Source organism: Uranotaenia lowii, chromosome 1 (genome assembly GCF_029784155.1).
Source record: "Uranotaenia lowii strain MFRU-FL chromosome 1, ASM2978415v1, whole genome shotgun sequence".
Taxonomy (NCBI): domain Eukaryota; kingdom Metazoa; phylum Arthropoda; class Insecta; order Diptera; family Culicidae; genus Uranotaenia; species Uranotaenia lowii.
The window spans coordinates 164,387,697-164,409,169 of record NC_073691.1 but is presented as its reverse complement, the minus strand read 5'-3'; the positions used below and the strand labels follow the sequence as shown (position 1 = coordinate 164,409,169).

Below are 21,473 nucleotides of genomic sequence, written 5' to 3'. Positions count from 1 at the left end.
ACTGTCAAAGATACAGCAAATTTAGTGAAGCAACTTAACATTTCCGTTTTTTACGGGAATAGCTGTAACGCTTATGATCTTAGTTTTGTCATGTTCTTTCACGTGAAAAATGAATTTTTGATGAAACATCAATAAGTCACACAAACGCAAAGAATTTGCAAATTATAGCTTGTGGGGAATCGTAGGCCACACATCTTGGACCACCTATATTTTTATGTTTTTATAAACATTCATTAGCAATGTTTTCTTATGCCAAATGAATAGTTATGAAAAATATTTTGCCCGTCCAGTGTCAGGAATGTTGCCAAAACGATCGCGAGCCAGGTTTTTGAATCTATTTTTTTTATTTATAAAACGGACATTTTCTATGAGAAAGCTTGTATACAACCAAGGGGCCGTTCAGATACCACGTGGACAGAAAAATGAGATTTTTGACCCCCTCCTCCCCCTCCGTGGCCAAGCGTGGACATTTGCCAAACCCCTACCCCCCCCCCCCTCCGGATGTCCACGTGGACAGATTTGAAATAGTTATTTTTTTTTAAATACAAATAATTTGACGGTTAGAAAACACCATGGTAAACTTTTTCCTGATATAAATTTAGCTTAAAATTTTTAAATTTCTTAATTATCATATTTATCACTTGCCTTCAAGTAGCTTCTAATTGTTTAAACTTAAACTGGTAAGCTTTGTCATTTGTAGATTTTGATTGAAACGTCTTAATATTTATTCACCTTTAGAAAATATTTTGAAAGTAAATATGTCCACGTGGACATGACCCAAACCCCGACCCCCCTATTCGTGGACAAGCGTGGACATTTCCATACCCCCCTCCCCCCCTTAAGTTGTCCACGTGGTATGTGAACGGCCCCTAATTGCTAAAATCCCAATCAAATGGTTAAGTTTGAATAAAAAAACAATAGAAACAGTAGGAGGACCTAGAGAATTGCATGAAGGTAAAATTTCATTTGTTTTGAGGCCTAAAAATATTGAGAAATGTTTATAATTTTTGCCCCTAAATGTATGCAGCAACATTGTCCATCTTTTGAGTATATTTGTTTTTGAAAGAAATCGTTGAAAAATTCAATTGGGTCCAATCAAACATTACTGTTATTGATATTTTAAGCCCCTGTGCTAATTGGCATCATATCAATGATTTTGAAGATGTTGAGATACGTAAAACCACAGTGATCAAAGTTACCCCGAAACATAAAATCTGGTTTTATGGCAAACAGTTAGTTAAAGGGTGATACGCTCAAAATTTGGTCAAGAGAAAACGCGTGTAAATCGGTGAAATCGTTTATTTTAAAAATCAAATTAAATTTCTTTTTCAAGTTTAATTAGTATTAAATTCAGGAAAAATACTCAGTTAGGCGTCCGCTTTTCCCAATCCGAATTGCCGGGCTTTACGCTTAACCCCTGCCATCAGATTTTGTACAGCAACTTTGTCCACCTTCTTCGCCGCAGAAAGCCAGTTTGCCTTGAACTGCTGCTCGTCCTTAGCAGTTTTTTTGGTCTTCTTTAGGTTCCGCTTGACAGAGGGTTCTTGTCCTTGGGAACCCCCTGCACGTTGTTGGCGGCGTACCACTCCATGGCCTTTTTACCGTAATGGCAAGATGCTAAATCCGGCCAAAACAGTACGGAACAACCGTGTTTCTTCAGGAAAGGCAGCAGACGTTTATTCAAACACTCTTTCACGTAAATTTCTTGGTTGACAGTCCCGAAAGCTATGAAAATGCTGCTTTTCAAGCCACAGGTACAGACGGCTTGCCAAACCAGATATTTCTTCGCGAACTTTGACAGTTTCATGTGCTTGAAAATATCTGCTACCTTTCCCCTTCCTTTTGCCGTATAAAACTCCTGACCCGGAAGCTGCTTGTAGCCGGCTTTGACGTAAGTTTCGTCGTCCATTACCACGCAGTCAAACTTCGTCAGCATTGTCGTGTACAGCCTCCGGGATCGCGCTTTGGCCGTCGTATTTTGTTTATTATCGCGATTTGGAGCTACTACCTTCTTGTAAGTCGATAGTCCGGCTCGTTTTTTGGCTCGATGCACGGTTGTAGACGATACACCCAGCTTATTTGCGGCATCTCGAAGAGAGAGGTTAGGGTTTCGCTTGAAACTACTGGCAACTCTCTTTGTCGTCTCAGCGGCTTCCGGTTTTCGATTTCCCCGCGATCCAGACTTCCTGGCTGTCGACAAACGTTCCCCAAACACTTTAATTACATTTGTAACGGTTGATTTGGCAACTTTTAGCGATTTTGCCAGCTTTGCTTGCGAGTAGCTCGGATTTTCGTGATGCGCGAGCAAAATTTTGATACACTGCTCTTCTTCCTTAGACGGCATTTTGACATCTGAAGAGTGAATTCCAAAATCAAAATAGAAGCAACATTCTACACACACACCTTAAAAATGAAGGGTGTTCAGGTTTTTTAAATGCAAAATTGAAAGAAATACGTCAAGTTGATATTGACCAAATTTTGACCGTATCACCCTTTACCTATAGCCACAAATTTTGTTTGAAAATGCTGCTATCAATGATCATGCTTTAAACTCCTACCTCAGTAAGTATTTAAAACTTTTATGTGCTACAAAAAAGCAGCCTCTTCCAAAATATTCGAAAATGAATCAAAAAAGTAATCTTTGATCCCCCAATTTACGGTTCCCAAAATATCACGAAATTCTTACAAAAAGAAGTATGCAAAGCGTGTTAAGTAAATCATCAAGCCCAATAAAGGTCATTTCAACTCATTGTTATTTCTTTGTACCATTTTTATCAAATACCGTCAAACGGGGCATCATGCAAAAGCAGGGTTAGATGCAACATTTGTATACTACAACACTCATTCAATTTTTATTTCAATATACTGTAATGAAGTTATCATTGAATGATTACAAATTGATGATGACATAGTTTTTAACATAGTGAAAGAGTTTTTGAACGTTTCTCTCATAAAAAAAAAAAAAAATCGAGCAATAAGGCTATGATCATTTAGTATCCGGCACTTTATTTCTGTGATATCTACGTCAATAGAGCTCGAAAATGCAAAACTTTAGCAGCGTTGTGTTGGTTATGAAAAGGACTATCTTGCCTTTTTTTGGATAGATTTTAAAGTTAACGTGTGTTTGAGATATTTACAACGCAAAAAGACATGGTAAAAATAATTTTGCATAAATTTGCTCCTTTTACGCATTTTGCGCCTCGGAAATTCTTCATTGTTGACTTGAAAGCTCATGAACTGTAGATTTTTTCTAATTTTTTTTCAGACCGAATGGTTAAGAAGTATAAGGAGCTACTCTAGGATGCTCACGAAGTTCAAACCAAGCATCTTAGTGGAACCCTTGATCCAAATATGGTTAAAGGTCTATGGTTATTGGGGATAACTGAATGCAGACTCCTTAAATAATGCAAAAAATCCATTTCCGGCAGGCAAAAACTGTTGCCTGACTAGTAGACACCAAGTAAATAACTAATAATGATCAGTTCCAAGTATTGTAATCTGTCCATCCGGTTTTTACGCAATATGGCAGATGTGGTCTGATGGACAAAAAATTTATGTTAATACCGGATTTGTTCTCTTAAATCCTAAATTCTTCGAGATGCCTACTTATGAAAAGGTTCCAACACGATTCCAATTGCTTTTTCCAGGTGAGTTTGTGTAAAATAGCATGAATTTGCAAAGGTTTTGCTTCTGTGGTAAAAACATAAATCAATACATGACTGAAAAAAGTGTGCAAAGATAAAAAAGAGATTTTATGAAAAAGTTAGAGTATTTCTTGAAATCATTGACAAGTATTTTATTTTATATTTTTACATGAAATGTCATATCAACACGTTCATTTCCTCGATAGAAAGTTTTTCGATCAAATGAATAGTTTTTAAAATACACACGTTTGTTACTGGCCGGATACTAAATGATTATAGCCTTAGATGTACAAATTTTTACATTTTTTGATGACGTAAAAACATTACTTTGTATGACTGATTAGCTTAATGATATCACCTACAAACTTTATATTGCTTTCATCATCCTATACCAACACTGTTACAATTGGCTCGGTTAACTCTGAGGAAGCCTATTTTATGTTTCTAAAAATTCTCCTTACAAATCTGGGTGATGCTGGATCAGTCCGAATTGATTAGTCAAAGATGTTTGACTAATCAACATTGCTTACGTTCTAAGCTCTGTCAGGTGCCGTTTTCAACATCTTTCAAAGTTCATTTGCTTCCAGTTCCCCGGGAGTTTCAAATCAAAGTGAACGCATGGCCTTATGCCAATCATTAACCGATAAGAACAAGGCTCTTTTCCGTGCAAAAGTTTACCGTCAGGTGCGTTCGGCAGGAATCAAAAGAACACATTCCCTCCCTACTCCGGGGAAAATGGGTGATGCAGGTACAGTACTGTTCAATTATTTTTTTTCACAAATAAAAAAAATCAAGAAACAGTTTTAATATTCAGATTCAAGATTCAGATTCAAGATTCATATTCAAGATTCAGATTCAAGATTCAGATTCAAGATTCAGATTCAGAATTCAGATTCAAGATTCAGATTCAAGATTCAGATTCAAGATTCAGATTCAAGATTCAGATTCAAGATTCAGATTCAAGATTCAGATTCAATATTCAGATTCAAGGTTCAGATTCAAGATTCAGATTCAAGATTCAGATTCAAGATTCAGATTCAAGATTCAGATTGAAATTTCAGACTCAAGAAGATTCCAGACTCAGATTGGTGCATTCTCAAAGTGTGTATTGAGATGTTTCGCAGAATTTTCAATTTTTTCTTAGCATACTGTAAAATAGGTGATCAGTGGGTGGGTAGCAGCAAAAAAAAATCATCATCACAAGCTAAATCACTTAAAAATGTTGCTCCTGACAGGTCGGCTCCAAAGATCCGATCCATCTCTTTCGCACCCGTTACGAGCTTAAGGACTTCCTTGCGTTGTTGACTAGGATACTCTCAGCATGAAGTCTTAGGCACTAGACCCAAAGCTAAGGCAAAAGCAACTATCGGCTTCATAAATGGTCAGTCCAGTTGTTTAAACTTTCGCTCGGTCGTCCTGTCTCTTTCTGGCTAACGACGATGCCCGAGCGCCTTCTTTCATCATGGAGAAAAATGTCTCAGTGCGGGTGGATGTTCATGTTTATGTGGCGTAAAAGACTCTAGCTGCTGCTGCTGGTCAGTGTTTTTGGAAAAACGCCTCGCTATCCTCATGAGGAGGCTCTGCTCTAGGAACAACAAGGGGTGGAAAACGGGTTGACCAATCACTTGTTCCAGGACCCAGGGGGTGGGCCGGGGCGAGGATTGATCAAGGAGTGGGAAGTGCGGGGACGAAAAGGTTGAGCGGTTTCCCCGAGAGAAGGAAAACTTCTCGTTTCACTTGACCGTTCTGATGTGGTCAGAGAAATGTGGAAAATAATAAGAAAGAAAGGACCTTCTCCTGATGGTTGCTAGCAAGCGTAGTCCTTTTCTCCGGAGGCTAGGCAGTCTCAGCAAATGTACCGAACGTAAGAGCTCCTTCTTTGCGTTTGGAACCCACTGGAAAGCGGGAAGTTTTGAAAATTCGGTTGGAAAAATAATTTTAATTTTCATAAACAGTAATCCTCAATTCTCATTGAGATTCAAGCATGTTCAGTTTTTGTACTCAATGAAAACTGTTGGTTGATATGCATTTTGACAAGATGATTTTTTTATAACCAAGGTTTTAGTGATGCAGAAACCCATTTATTTATTTATTTATTTATTTTGCTGTTTTGCTATTTTTATACCATGGCGACCGGCAAAAACTCATTGTGAGAGTTTCAACGTCTGTTTATGATAAATAGACCATGCTCGCTTCTCAGGTCTTATGTTTGACGTCTCACGTCTCACGTCTCACGTCTCACGTCTCACGTCTCACGTCTCACGTCTCACGTCTCACGTCTCACGTCTCACGTCTCACGTCTCACGTCTCACGTCTCACGTCTCACGTCTCACGTCTCACGTCTCACGTCTCACGTCTCACGTCTCACGTCTCACGTCTCACGTCTCACGTCTCACGTTTACGTCCCACGTCTCACATCTGACGCCTCACGCTTTACTTCTTACGTCTTACGTCTCACGTCTCACGTCTCCCGCCTCCCGTCTCACGTCTTTCGTCTTACTTCTTACATCTTACGTCTTACGTCTTACGTCTAATGTCTTATGTCTTACGTCCTACGAAATGGGATGAATCATAAAAAAAACAACGTCCTAAGTCTAAAGTCTTATGTCTTATCTGACATATTACGTCTGACGTCCTACGTCTAACGTCTTACGTCTTACGTCTTACGTCTTACGTCTTACGTCTTACGTCTTACGTCTTACGTCTTACGTCTTACGTCTTACGTCTTACGTCTTACGTCTTACGTCTTACGTCTTACGTCTTACGTCTTACGTCTTACGTTTCATGTCTTATGTCTTACGTCTTTTGTCTTACGTCTTATGTCTTATGTCTTACGTTTGACGTCTTACGTCTTACGTCTTACGTCTTACGTTTTACGTCTTACGTCTTACGTTTTACGTCTTACGTTTTACGTCTTATGTTTTACGTCTTACGTCTTATGTCTTACGTCTTATGTCTTACGTCTTACGTCTTATGTCTTACGTTTGACGTCTTACGTCTTACGTCTTATGTCTTACGTCTTACGTCTTATGTCTTACGTTTGACGTCTTACGTCTTACGTCTTACGTCTTACGTTTTACGTCTTCCGTCTTATATCTCGCGTCTCACGTCTTACGTCTTACGTCTTACGTCTTACGTCTTACGTCTTACGTCTTACGTCTTACGTCTTACGTCTTACGTCTTACGTCTTACGTCTTACGTCTTACGTCTTACGTCTTACGTCTTACGTCTTACGTCTTAAGTCTTACGTCTTAAATTTTACGTCTTACGTTTTACGTCTTATGTCTTACGTCTTACGTCTTACGTCTTACGTCTTACGTCTTACGTCTTACGTCTTACGTCTTACGTCTTACGTCTTACGTCTTACGTCTTACGTCTTACGTCTTACGTCTTACGTCTTACGTCTTACGTCTTAAGTCTTAAATTTTACGTCTTACGTTTTACGTCTTATGTCTTACGTCTTTCGTCTTACGTCTTACGTCTTACGTCTTACGTCTTACGTCTTACGTCTAACGTCTTACGTCTTACGTCTTACGTCTTACGTCTTACGTCTTACGTCTTACGTCTTACGTCTTACGTCTTACGTCTTACGTCTTACGTCTTACGTCTTACGTCTTACGTCTTACGTCTTACGTCTTACGTCTTCCGTCATACGTCTTACGTCTTACGTCTTACATCTTACGTCTTACGTTTTACGTCTTATGTCTTACGTCTTATGTCTTGGGTCTTATGTCTTACGTCTTACATCTCAGGTCTTACGTCTGACGTCTGACGTCTTACGTCTTACGCCTTACGTCTTACGTCTTACGTCTTACGTCTTACGTCTTACGTCTTACGTCTTACGTCTTACGTCTTACGTCTTACGTCTTACGTCTTACGTCTTACGTCTTATTTCTTACGTCTTACGTCTTACGTCTTACGTCTTACGTCTTAAGTCTTACGTCTTAAATTTTACGTCTTACGTTTTACGTCTTATGTCTTACGTCTTACGTCTTACGTCTTACGTCTTACGTCTTACGTCTTACGTCTTACGTCTTACGTCTTACGTCTTACGTCTTACGTCTTACGTCTTACGTCTTACGTCTTACGTCTTACGTCTTACGTCTTACGTCTTACGTCTTACGTCTTACGTCTTACGTCTTACGTCTTACGTCTTACGTCTTACGTCTTACGTCTTATGTCTTGGGTCTAATGTCTTACGTCTTACATCTCAGGTCTTACGTCTGACGTCTGACGTCTTACGTCTTAGGCCTTACGTCTTACGTCTTACGTCTTACGTCTTACGTCTTACATCTCAGGTCTTACGTCTGACGTCTGACGTCTTACGTCTTACGCCTTACGTCTTACGTCTTACGTCTTACGTCTTACGTCTTACGTCTTACGTCTTACGTCTTACGTCTTACGTCTTACGTCTTACGTCTTACGTCTTACGTCTTACGTCTTACGTCTTACGTCTTACGTCTTACGTCTTACGTCTTACGTCTTAAGTTTAACGTCTTAAGTCTTACGTCTTACGTCTTACGTCTTACGTCTCACGTCTTACGTTTACGTCTTACGTCTTACGTCTTACGTCTTACGTCTTACGTCTTACGTCTAACGTCTTACGTCTTACGTCTAACGTCTTACGTCTTACGTCTTACGTCTCACGTCTTACGTTTACGTCTTACGTCTTACGTCTTACGTCTTATGTCTTACGTCTCACGTCTTGCGTCTTACGTCTAACGTCTTACGTCTAACGTCTTACGTCTTACGTCTTACGTCTTACGTCTTACGTCTTACGTCTTACGTCTTACGTCTTACGTCTTACGTCTTACGTCTTACGTCTTACGTCTTATGTCTTACGTCTTACGTCTTACGTCTTACGTCTTACGTCTTACGTCTTACGTCTTACGTCTTACGTCTTATGTCTTACGTCTTACGTCTTACTTCTTACGTCTTATGTCTTATGTTTGACGTCTTACGTCTTACGCCTTACGTCTTACGTCTTACGTTTTACGTCTTCCGTCTTATGTCTCACGTCTCACGTCTTATGTCTTACGTCTTACGTCTTACGTCTTACGTCTTACGTCTTACGTCTTACGTCTTACGTCTTACGTCTTACGTCTTACGTCTTACGTCTTACGTCTTACGTCTTACGTCTTACGTCTTACGTCTTACGTCTTACGTCTTACGTCTTACGTCTTACGTCTTATGTCTTACGTCTTACGTCTTACGTCTTACGTCTTACGTCTTACGTCTTACGTCTTACGTCTTACGTCTTACGTCTTACGTCTTACGTCTTACGTCTTACGTCTTATGTCTTACGTCTTACGTCTTACTTCTTACGTCTTATGTCTTATGTTTGACGTCTTACGTCTTACGCCTTACGTCTTACGTCTTACGTTTTACGTCTTCCGTCTTATGTCTCACGTCTCACGTCTTACGTCTTACGTCTTACGTCTTACGTCTTACGTCTTACGTCTTACGTCTTACGTCTTACGTCTTACGTCTTACGTCTTACGTCTTACGTCTTACGTCTTACGTCTTACGTCTTACGTCTTACGTCTTACGTCTTACGTCTTACGTCTTACGTCTTACGTCTTACGTCTTATGTCTTACGTCTTACGTCTTACGTCTAACGTCTTACGTCTTACGTCTTACGTCTTACGTCTTACGTCTTACGTCTTACGTCTAACGTCTTACGTCTTACGTCTTACGTCTTACGTCTTACGTCTTACGTCTTACGTCTTACGTCTTACGTCTTACGTCTTACGTCTTACGTCTTATGTCTTACGTCTTACGTCTTACGTCTAACGTCTTACGTCTTACGTCTTACGTCTTACGTCTTACGTCTTACGTCTTACGTCTTACGTCTTACGTCTTACGTCTTACGTCTTACGTCTTACGTCTTATGTCTTACGTCTTACGTCTTACGTCTTACGTCTTACGTCTTAAGTTTAACGTCTTAAGTCTTACGTCTTACGTCTTACGTCTTACGTCTTACGTCTTACGTCTTACGTCTTACGTCTTACGTCTTACGTCTTACGTCTTACGTCTTACGTCTTACGTCTTACGTCTAACGTCTTACGTCTTACGTCTTACGTCTTACGTCTTACGTCTTACGTCTTACGTCTTACGTCTTACGTCTTACGTCTTATGTCTTACGTCTTACGTCTTACGTCTAACGTCTTACGTCTTACGTCTTACGTCTTACGTCTTACGTCTTACGTCTTACGTCTTACGTCTTACGTCATACGTCTTACGTCTTACGTCTTACGTCTTACGTCTTACGTCTTACGTCTAACGTCTTACGTCTTACGTCTTACGTCTTACGTCTTACGCCTTACGTCTTACGTCTTACGTCTTACGTCTTACGTCTTACGTCTTACGTCTTACGTCTTACGTCTTACGTCTTACGTCTTACGTCTTACGTCTTACGTCTTACGTCTTACGTCTTACGTCTTACGTCTCACGTCTTACGTTTACGTCTTACGTCTTACGTCTTACGTCTTACGTCTTACGTCTTACGTCTAACGTCTTACGTCTTACGTCTAACGTCTTACGTCTTACGTCTTACGTCTCACGTCTTACGTTTACGTCTTACGTCTTACGTCTTACGTCTTATGTCTTACGTCTCACGTCTTGCGTCTTACGTCTAACGTCTTACGTCTAACGTCTTACGTCTTACGTCTTACGTCTTACGTCTTACGTCTTACGTCTTACGTCTTACGTCTTACGTCTTACGTCTTACGTCTTACGTCTTACGTCTTACGTCTTACGTCTTACGTCTTACGTCTTATGTCTTACGTCTTACGTCTTACTTCTTACGTCTTATGTCTTATGTTTGACGTCTTACGTCTTACGCCTTACGTCTTACGTCTTACGTTTTACGTCTTCCGTCTTATGTCTCACGTCTCACGTCTTACGTCTTACGTCTTACGTCTTACGTCTTACGTCTAACGTCTTACGTCTTACGTCTTACGTCTTACGTCTCACGTCTTACGTTTACGTCTTACGTCTTACGTCTTACGTCTTACGTCTTACTTCTTACGTCTTATGTCTTATGTTTGACGTCTTACGTCTTACGTCTTACGCCTTACGTCTTACGTCTTACGTTTTACGTCTTCCGTCTTATGTCTCACGTCTTATGTCTTACGTCTTACGTCTTACGTCTTACGTCTTACGTCTCACGTCTTACGTTTACGTCTTACGTCTTACGTCTTACTTCTTACGTCTTATGTCTTATGTTTGACGTCTTACGTCTTACGTCTCACGTCTTACGTTTACGTCTTACGTCTTACGTCTTACGTCTTACTTCTTACGTCTTATGTCTTATGTTTGACGTCTTACGTCTTACGTCTTACGCCTTACGTCTTATGTCTTATGTTTGACGTCTTACGTCTTACGTCTTACGCCTTACGTCTTACGTTTTACGTCTTCCGTCTTATGTCTCACGTCTCACGTCTTACGTCTTACGTCTTACGTCTTACGTCTTACGTCTTACGTCTTACGTCTTACGTCTTACGTCTTACGTCTTACGTCTTACGTCTTACGTCTTACGTCTTACGTCTTACGTCTTACGTCTTACGTCTTACGTTTAACGTCTGACGTCTGACGTCTTACGTCTTACGTCTTACGTCTCACGTCTTACATTTGAAGTCTTACGCCTTACGTCTTACGTCTTACGTCTTACGTCTTACGTCTTACGTCTAACGTCTTACGTCTTACGTCTCACGTCTTACGTTTACGTCTTACGTCTTACGTCTTACGTCTTACGTCTTACGTCTAACGTCTTACGTCTTACGTCTAACGTCTTACGTCTGACGTCTTACGTCTCACGTCTTACGTTTACGTCTTACGTCTTACGTCTTACGTCTTATGTCTTACGGTCTCACGTCTTGCGTCTTACGTCTAACGTCTTACGTCTTACGTCTTACGTCTTACGTCTTACGTCTTACGTCTTACGTCTTACGTCTTACGTCTTACGTCTTACGTCTTACGTCTTACGTCTTATGTCTTACGTCTTACGTCTTACGTCTTACGTCTTACGTCTTACGTCTTACGTCTTACGTCTTACGTCTTACGTCTTACGTCTTACGTCTTACGTCTTACGTCTTACGTCTTACGTCTTACGTCTTACGTCTTACTTCTTACGTCTTATGTCTTATGTTTGACGTCTTACGTCTTACGTCTTACGCCTTACGTCTTACGTCTTACGTTTTACGTCTTCCGTCTTATGTCTCACGTCTCACGTCTCACGTCTTACGTCTTACGTCTTACGTCTTACGTCTTACGTCTTACGTCTTACGTCTTACGTCTTAAGTTTAACGTATTAGGTCTTACGTCTTGCATCTTACGTCTTACGCCTTACGTCTTACGTCTTACCTCTTACGCTTACGTCTCACGTTTCACGTCTCACGTCTTACATTTAACGTCTTACGCCTTACGTTTCACGTTTCACGTCTCTCGTCTTACATTTGAAGTCTTACGCCTTACGTCTTCTACGTAACAGGATGAATCATCCAACGAGAAGAAATTCTAAACAAAAAAAAACGTCATACGCCTTACGTCTTAAGTAATGCAACTGATGTATTTCGTCTGACGTTTTACTTCTTTCGTCTTACGTCATACGTCTTCCGGCGAACTTCTTACGTCTTACATCTTACGACTTGTGTATTACGTCTTACATCTGACGTCTTATTTCTTACATCTTATGTACATGAATTATCCAAATGAAAATCCCTGAAAAAATAACATCCTACGTCGAACGTCTTAGGTCTTACGTCTGACGTTTTACGTCTGTCGTTTTACGTCTAACGTTTTACGTCTTACGTCTTACATCTTACGTCTTACGTCTTACTTCTTACGTCTTTCGTCTTACGTCTTACGTCTTACGTCTTACGTCTTACGTCTTACGTCTTACGTCTTACGTCTTACGTCTTACGTCTTACGTCTTAAGTCTTACGCCTTCCGTCTTACGTCTTACTTCTTACGTTTCCCGCTTATGTTCTCAAGTTTATTGTTTCACGTATTTTGTCTAATACTCATGTCTTATATCTCACAACTTTTTTTTTCATGTCCCACGTTTATCATCTGAGTCTTGAGCCTCTTGTCTGTGGTTTCACACCTCTTGTCTCAATATATCTTTCCAATATTTTATTCGATTTTTTTTTTAAATTCATTTTGTTTTTGAAAAATCACTTTCAGAATCAAGTGTTCCGTGTGCCTGTTACCCCGTATTCGAGATGGGCACACACAGCGCACACACACACACAAACACACATTCCCTCGGATTCATCTGGACCATCATTCGCCCTCGCCTCATGCCGCGGTTCCCGATCGGTTTACTTCCGCTGCTCCCTTTTATGTAAATTGGAGAAAAGCTTCGCTTCTGCTTGGCTTCATTTGACTCTAGCATTTTCCATTCCTAGGACGTCGTCGTCGTCGTCGTCGCCATCTTCGTCTGCTGCTTACTGTTCCCCCAAGGAGGGGGAGGGTTCCAAGCTTAGTTGGAACGTCGTCGTTGCTTTTACTTTTCCTTAAACCACCGGACTCAAACTCACATTCACTCGAGAAAACTGACCATAGTCCATCGTCCGGTGCCCAGTCTCCAAAGGAAAGCGAAGTGCCGGATTCTTTGGTCCACCAGGTGGGCAGCTGCTGACTGAAACAAGGTGAAGGATCGGGGTTACTGGAAAATTTTCGTTCGAAACCAGATCATCCAAAGGTGTATCCCGGGACTTTCGTTCTTGAAGATAACACATTCGGCTAAGTTTGCATGCTTAGGTGTGTATGCTCTCGCATGAGCCAAGAGCGTCAAATATTATTTCTTTAATTATTCTTGCCTTTTTTTATTATTCTGAAGGCTGCTCTACGCAAAATGACCCGTAGTTATTTAAACTGAGCTGGACATGAGGTATTCATAAATAAAAAAGATTAAGAGCAGTTATTTGCACCATTAGGCCTCCGGTAATTGAATGTCTTGTATGTTTAAAAATATAGTAAAAGAATCACATTTTTTTCTCTTTGCTGAAAACATAAAAGCCTGGGATTTTATTCCGAAGCTGTTGCATGATTGTTGATAAAAAAAATCTGTCTCCTCTGGAAGTCTTAGTAATACACTCGTTCCTGTAAGTTTATGTTCAAAGTAAGTATTTATAATACCTCAAGGATGGAAATGAAAAATTTAAATCTAATGGAGAACAGAGTGCGAAAGAATGTTTGAAAAGACAAGAGAGCATAAAGCAAATAATTGTTTGAGATAGGGATATAAAAATAAAAATGGAAGAGATGAAAACAAAAAAAGTCTATAAGTAAAATAAGATTAAGGCTAACTGTAAAAAATCAGAATATGTAAAAATAACGATGAAGATATAAAAAAAAATGCAGAAAATGGACTCCGATAAAGAAATATTTCATACAATTATTATGAATTATTCAAATTAAATATTCCAGAAGATAAAGAATGAAAAAAATTTGTAAAATGGGCTCAAAACTTACAGTTAAACCGAGATGAGAAAGGTTTAGAAAAAGAATAACGCTTACATTTTCGCTATACTCAAATATTTGGAAAAAAAATGATTAAGAAGAGGGGAAGCTTTTTGAAATAGTGAGAAAGCTACAAAGAGAATGAGAGAATGAGAAAATGAGAGAATGGGAGAATGAGAGAATGAGAGAATAAGCAAATAAGCGAATGAGAGAATGAGAGAATGAGAGAATGAGAGAATGTGGAATGAGAGAATGAGGGAATGAGAGAATGAGAGAATTGAAATATGAGTGAATGAGAAAATGAGAAAATAAGGAAATGAGAGAATGAGATTGAGAAAATGAGACAATGCGAGAATGAGTTGATTGGACTGAATGTTTGTGAATTGATCAAAATTGAATTGACTTTCGGTTTCAAACAACCGATAGAAACAGTTTAACCAATCTTTCCGGGTAACGAAATTACAGCCGCATTCTATTTGCTTCCACCCACATAATCGACTCATTTCCCACAACCGTTCTAGGTCATCCATTCATCTTCGTATATGCTGAAAGATAGGTAGAGCTTTGGGAGTTATCGGCATCGGAAAGTAGCTATGCATACCCTGTGAAAGGAACAGATTTTGTGGACTGGCTTCCGAACTGCATGAAGAAAACGCGGATCAACCACACAACTAACTCGATGCCCGATGACGACAAGGGTCAATGGAAATGGTCATTCTATTTTTCGGTAAAAAGAACCCCCACCTTTCATCGTCTCAATGGAAAAGAAACGGCTCGCTGTTTGCGATGTTGGCCCGATGCATAAAATTCTGAACCTTTCCTGGACCCACAGAAACCATCGATGACGTACAAGTCGATTCATTAATGTACCCCTTGGTCAGCTGGCGAAGTTCCTAGGATGGCGCAAACACATTCTTGTATAGGGCTAGGATGCTTTTTGTGAAAATTCAGCGGGCCGGGGTCTTCGGATGTTTTAAGCAAACATCCTTTTGATCTTGCTTTTCTTTTCAAAGCTGTAATTTACTGAAAATCTAATGAAACATCCACAATATGGATATTGGACGAAAGGGCTAAACAAGTAGACGTCAAATAGAGAGGCTTGTTAATCTAGTATAATCATAAATTTTATCTTTTTACGCATTTTTAACATTGATTGATATTAGACACAAAACACACGATGTATTACAGGACACGACACTTAACGTTCTTACTTAACGGTGGCATACCCGTTGTGTTCATCCAGCTTTCGCTGGCTGTAGCCGCTACTGCTTCAATTCGCTTCCACAGCGAACGCCGATTTAGTAGAACCGCTGGTACTTCTTCCTGCTTCTGTTGCCCTCCGATCCGAACGCCGCCTGGGGTTATCTTGCGGTTTTAGCGCCGCCTGGGACTGCTAATCGACTCACTCCACTGCTCTGCATTCAGAGCGCTGCTTTGGTAGCTCCGTAGGTGCCTTTGACTCGATATTCGGCTGCTCGGCGACCTGGAGCGACGACTGATGGCACTGCGTGTGCTGTAGCCTGCGCCGATCGGCACTACTGCGGCTCCTGCTTTCGCCTACGGACACTCTATGCCGGAAGACCTCCACTTTTCTTCGCTTTGAGTCCCGGTTCTGTTTGAGTCCTGGTGCCTCTTGTTAGATATTTGTATTTCTTTAATTTTGGCATCACTGTATTTTGAGTTCACCTGTGTCAAATCAATGCCCAAGTCAGTTATCCTGTAACCGCTGAACCATGTAGACTGTCTATAATAAACTTAGTGTCTAAATATCACAGTGTTTTATTTTGAGGATCTGATACTCATTACATGGTGTCAGAAGTAAACGAACGGTTAAATTTATCGAAAAGAAAGTGATCGGTTGCAGTTTAATTCGCAAAAAAAGTCGTCGATCGACGGAGACGGAAACGGAAAAAATTGATGTGAAGTAAACTGTAAACGCCGCCGTGAAAAAAGAAGATTGCGTGTGTGTGCGTATTGTCGGCTTACTGTGCAGTGATCATTCGAGAAGGAAAAAAAAAGAGATAGAGTGCGAATTATATAGCTAGACATGGATCGACTACCACCACCATTGGATTGTTCGAACCTAGCGAAAGAGTGGCCCAAATGGAAACAACAACTTAACATCTATTTGATTGCTACAAACAAACACACGGATCCGGAGCGAAACAAAATTGCGTTGTTTTTGTGGTTGGTTGGCGAACGTGGTGTGGAGATATACAACACCCTTTTTCCCAACACTGGTGATGTTGACAGTATGTTTGGGGCCGAAGAAAGTGGAGGAGCCGGAAGAGCTGATGATGACGACGCTGATGGTGGTGCTGCTGATCCGGAAAACCCTTTACAGATAAGACAAACGCCGCGAACGCTTGTGCAAGTTATTGAAGCGTTTGATGCTTACTGTTTGCCTCGCAAAATTACCGCCATGGAAGCATTCAAGTTTAACATGATTGTCCAAAAAGAGAGACAACCATTTGCAGATTTCGAAACAGCGCTCCGAACTCAGCTGGCTTACTGCGAGTTTCTGTGCCAATCGTGCCATACATCATATGCTGACCGAATGCTGAGGGATCGGATCATTATCGGCATGCAAGACAAAAAACTCCAACTCAAGCTGTTAGATGGAAAGGATGAACCATTGGCGAGGATTATTGAAATGTGCAAGATATTTGAAGCAGCCAATGAAAATAAGTTACTTTTGGAGCGGAAGGGTCAACAGGTGGAGGTGCATCTGGTCGAAAAAACACCTGAAGAGGAAAAATAGTAACGACGTAAAGGATGTTGCAGCAATCAAGGCGTCACTATGTTACAACTGCGGTCAACCATATAACGGGCGTCATCGACAGTACTGTCCTGCCAGGAACGAGAACTGTCACGCTTGCGGCCGCCGAGGACACTTCAAGAGGTTTTGTAAATCATCCAAGCCAGGAGACGATCGGAGCGTAGGAGGGAAGCCATCGGAGAAATCAAAACGCAGTAACAACACCAAATTAGTTCATTCTTTGAACTGGGCTGACACAGGTAATGGTAATCTTATAGATTTAAGTCAGGTAGAAGAAAATTCTGAAACTCGCTTTCTTAAAACTTGTTATAGAATAGACTCAAGTACTCATCATGATAGAGGAATGCGTGTTAGGTAAATGAAGCGGTATCTTATACGGGGCCAACCGATACATTTTAAGCTGGATACTGGGGCAGATGTCAACTGTGTGCCTCTGTGGTACATTAATCATCTTAAAGTACCGGTTGTGAATGATATTTCGTTAAATGTAATTGATTACAGTTCTAATAAGATTAAAGTCCATGGTGTGACTGAATTGTCGTGTGTTGATCCTATTAAAAAGACTGTTCATGTTGCAAATTTTCTGGTCGTTGATAATGGCTTCGAGCCATTGCTTGGATTGAGCTCTTGCATAGATTTTGGATTGATAAAAAGATTGAATACATTAAAATCGTATAACCAATTTCCTTCAAATCGGAAGGCGTTTGTTGAGCAAAACAATGATTTGTTCGAAGGGTTGGGAAAATTTCCTGGTGCTTGCTCTATTGTGTTGAAAGACGATTCAACTCCTTGTCTTCACTATAAGAAACGTATTCCGCTAAGCTTGCATGATCGACTTAAGTCCGAAATTGATTCAATGGTTGAGCAGGGAATTATTAGCTCAGTCGACTACCCCACTGACTGGGTTAATAATATGCAGATTGTAGAAAAACCCAATGGTTCATTACGTATATGCTTGGATCCCAAGCCATTAAACGCATGCATTAAACGGGAACACTTTCTCATTCCTAAAGCTGAAGATATTCTTAGTCGTTTGTCTGGGAAGCATGTTTTCACTGTGTTGGAACTTCGTAACGGGTTTTGGCAAATGGAGTTAGATAGAAAGAGTTCTGATCTAACAACTTTTATGACTCCATTCGGCCGATTTCGCTGGAACAGGGTTCCTTTTGGAATATGCAGCGCTCCAGAAATGTTCCAGAAGCGCATGGTTCAGTTATATGGAGATATACCTGGGGTAGAAATATATTTTGATGATTTGTCGATTGCAGGAGTAGATGAATGTGATCATGACCGAATTCTTGCTACGGTACTTGAACGAGCAAGACAGAACAACATTAAATTCAATCCGTCCAAAACTCAGTATCGATGTGATAGAGTGAAATTTATGGGTCACATTATATCTAAGAATCATGTTGAACCTGACTCGTCTTATGTTAAGGCCATACTTGAAATGCCAATGCCAAAGAACAAGTCTGATGTTCTTCGATTGCTGGGACTGTTCAAATATTTAGGAAAATTTATACCAAATCTTTCTCAGCGCACAGCAGCGTTACGTAATTTGTCTCGAAATGATGTTGAGTGGAATTGGACGGAGAGCCACAACCGTGAAGTCCAAGATCTTTTTTCGTCGTTATCCACCTCACCTGTGTTGGCCATATTTGATCCTGCAAAGCTTGTAGTCATTCAAACCGATAGCTCGAAGGATGGCCTTGGTAGCCTAATTATGCAAGACGGATTACCTGTTGCCTATGCCTCAAGAACGCTGTCCAAAAGTGAGCAGAAGTGGGCACAGATTGAAAAAGAACTACTTGCGATTGTCTTCGCATGTGAACGGTTCCATCACTTTCTGTACGGTCGCAGTTTTGTTGTGCAATCAGATCACAAGCCTCTCGAGTCATTAGTAAAGCGCGACATCGATGACGTAACCCCTCGCCTCCAAAGAATGTTTTTGTATTTGTTGAAGTATCCTGGTATGAACATCACCTATACTCCCGGTAAATCTATGTTAGTAGCCGATTGCCTATCTAGAGCACCCCTTGCAGAAAATACTGATTTTAGTGAGGAACTTTCCGGCATGATTCATTCCATTTCACAACAGGTGTGCTTGTCATCAGACAACTATAAGATGTACGTCGAATCCTTGAACAACAATGACCGTTACCTTAAAATAGTGGAATATGTTAAAACTGGTTGGCCTTCTTATCATCAACTAGATGGCATTAGTCATTTTATTTATTTTTTTTTTATTTACATAGTATTCCGTCTCACGACATAACTTGACGAACATAATTCCTAAAATTCACTCGGTTCATAGAAACCGTTCTCCAATTTCTCGGGCACCCCACGTTCGCCAGATCACGCTCCACTTGGTCTAACCACCTCGCTCGTTGCGCCCCCGCTCGTCTTGTTCCTACCGGATTCGTAGCGAACACCTGTTTTGCAGGACAGTCGTCCGGCATTCTCGCAACATGTCCCGCCCAGCGTATCCGGCCAGCCTTCACCACCTTCTGGATACTGGGTTCGCCGTAGAGGCGCGCGAGCTCGTGGTTCATCCTTCGCCTCCACACTCCGTTCTCCTGTACGCCGCCAAAGATGGTTCTTAACACTCGTCGCTCGAATACTCCGAGTGTACGCAGGTCCTCCTCGAGCAATATCCATGTCTCGTGCCCGTAGAGAACAACCGGTCTAATGAGCGTCATATACAGGTTACACTTCGTGCGAGGGCTAAGTCTTCTCGACCGCAGTTGCTTGTGGAGTCCATAGTAGGCACGACTTCCGCTGATAATTCGCCTCCGGATCTCACGGCTGGTGTCATTGTCTGCGGTCACCAGTGAGCCGAGATAGACAAAGTCTTCGACTATCTCCAGCTCCATTAGTCAATTGTTCTATAAATTTCGTGATTGTTTGCACTATGAAAATGGTTTGTTGTTCAAAGACCATCGGTTAATTATCCCAACAGAGCTCCAACGTAAAATTGCTAATTGGTTACATGGTCCACATCTTGGAATAGAAAAAACATTATCTCGAGCTCGGCAACAGTTCTTTTGGCCCGGAATGTCCAATGATATTACTGAGTTGATTAAAAGCTGCAAGGTATGTGAGAAGTTTACTCGTAACATCCAAAAAGAAACCCTTGTGCAAGAACCGTGTCCAGAATATCCCTTTCATCGTGTAGGAATAGATCTTTATGAATATGGAGGCCGGGACTATTTAGTTCTTATGGATTCTTATTCTGGTTTCATAATCTCGGACTTATTGCGACAGAAATCGGCTTGTAGTGTTATTGAAGTGCTTGATCACATCTTCTGTCGATACGGCTATCCAACTCAAATTCGATGTGACAATGTGCCATTCAATTCGAAAGCTTTCGATGACTACGCCAACAAATGCAATGTTAAGTTTTCGTTTTCAAGTTCACGCTATCCCCAGAGCAATGGATTGGCCGAAAAAGGTGTGGCTATAGCTAAAAATATATTGAAAAGATGTCTTGAAGAAGTTGAATACCAATGCTTCCAATACCGACTGTTGGAATACAATACGACAGTCGTCGCAAGTACGGGTATGACTCCTGCTCAACTGTTTTTTGGTCGACAATTGAAGACTCATTTGCCAACTACTGCTGCGTTACTCACTCGATCTAATATGAATGAAAAAAACATAAAGAAAATAATTGAGTACAAACGACAGAAACAAAAAAGCTACTACGATCGTTCTGCAAAAAGTTTGCCGGTTTTGAGCTGCGGCGAGACAGTGATATTCAAAAAGAACAGCAGAGAATGGCACTATGGACAAATCACGCGTAATGTTAACAATCGGTCATATATAATCCAGGATGATAATGGAAGCTACTTCAGACGCAATCGAAGATTCATAAAAAAGTCCCAGAATCGAGGATTTGATCCCAGTGAAGCGTTATATGAGGAACATTTGCAAAAAGCTTTGAATCGGAATGAACAGAAGGAATTATTAGAACCACCAGTTGTTCAACAAGAAACCCATTGCTCGAATCGTCGCCAAGCACCAGAATCGTCAATCATTCCTTCGCCTGAGTATTCTATTGCTGAGTCGCCGAACTCCTCGCCAAAGTGCCTAAGAACCGCTTTTTCTTAGGCACTTTGGCCGAATTGGGTGCTTTAAACCCAAACCTGCACGCTAGGTATCTTTTGTCTAGTATTGGTTTTATTCTTCAAACACGCTAATTCTACTCGACATGGGGATGGGTTTAAATGTGTTAATTTGCCAATCGCTCGTATCGTATAATATTTTTGGACTAATAACGTAACTGTAAACTTAAATGCATATAAATTACCATAATGGACTGTATTGATTATCGCCATATTTATGGTAAAATCGAAATGCAAAAAATGACGCCATGTTGATGGATTCACTACAGCTTCGTTCAATCGTTGGTAAAAATCGGTTTCAACTGGTTTCTGTCAACTGGTAGATGTTCAACGAGCCAATGTTTTGGTCGAAACTAAGGCTATGATCATTTAGAATCCGGGCAGTTACAATCGTGTGTATTTTAAAAACCATTCGTTTGATCGAAAAATTTTCTATGGAGGAAATGAAGGTGTTAATAT

At 40.7% G+C, this 21,473-nt stretch overlaps 1 protein-coding gene across 1 annotated transcript; it reads left to right on the top strand.

Annotated features, from left to right (window-relative positions):
- Positions 1-16,886: 16,886 nt before the first annotated feature.
- Positions 16,887-21,000, top strand: LOC129738100 (uncharacterized protein K02A2.6-like). The gene is made up of 2 exons (XM_055729286.1): positions 16,887-17,018; positions 20,155-21,000. Exons 1-2 carry the CDS (start codon positions 16,887-16,889, stop codon positions 20,998-21,000), a joined length of 978 nt encoding a protein of 325 aa, XP_055585261.1.
- Positions 21,001-21,473: the final 473 nt, after the last annotated feature.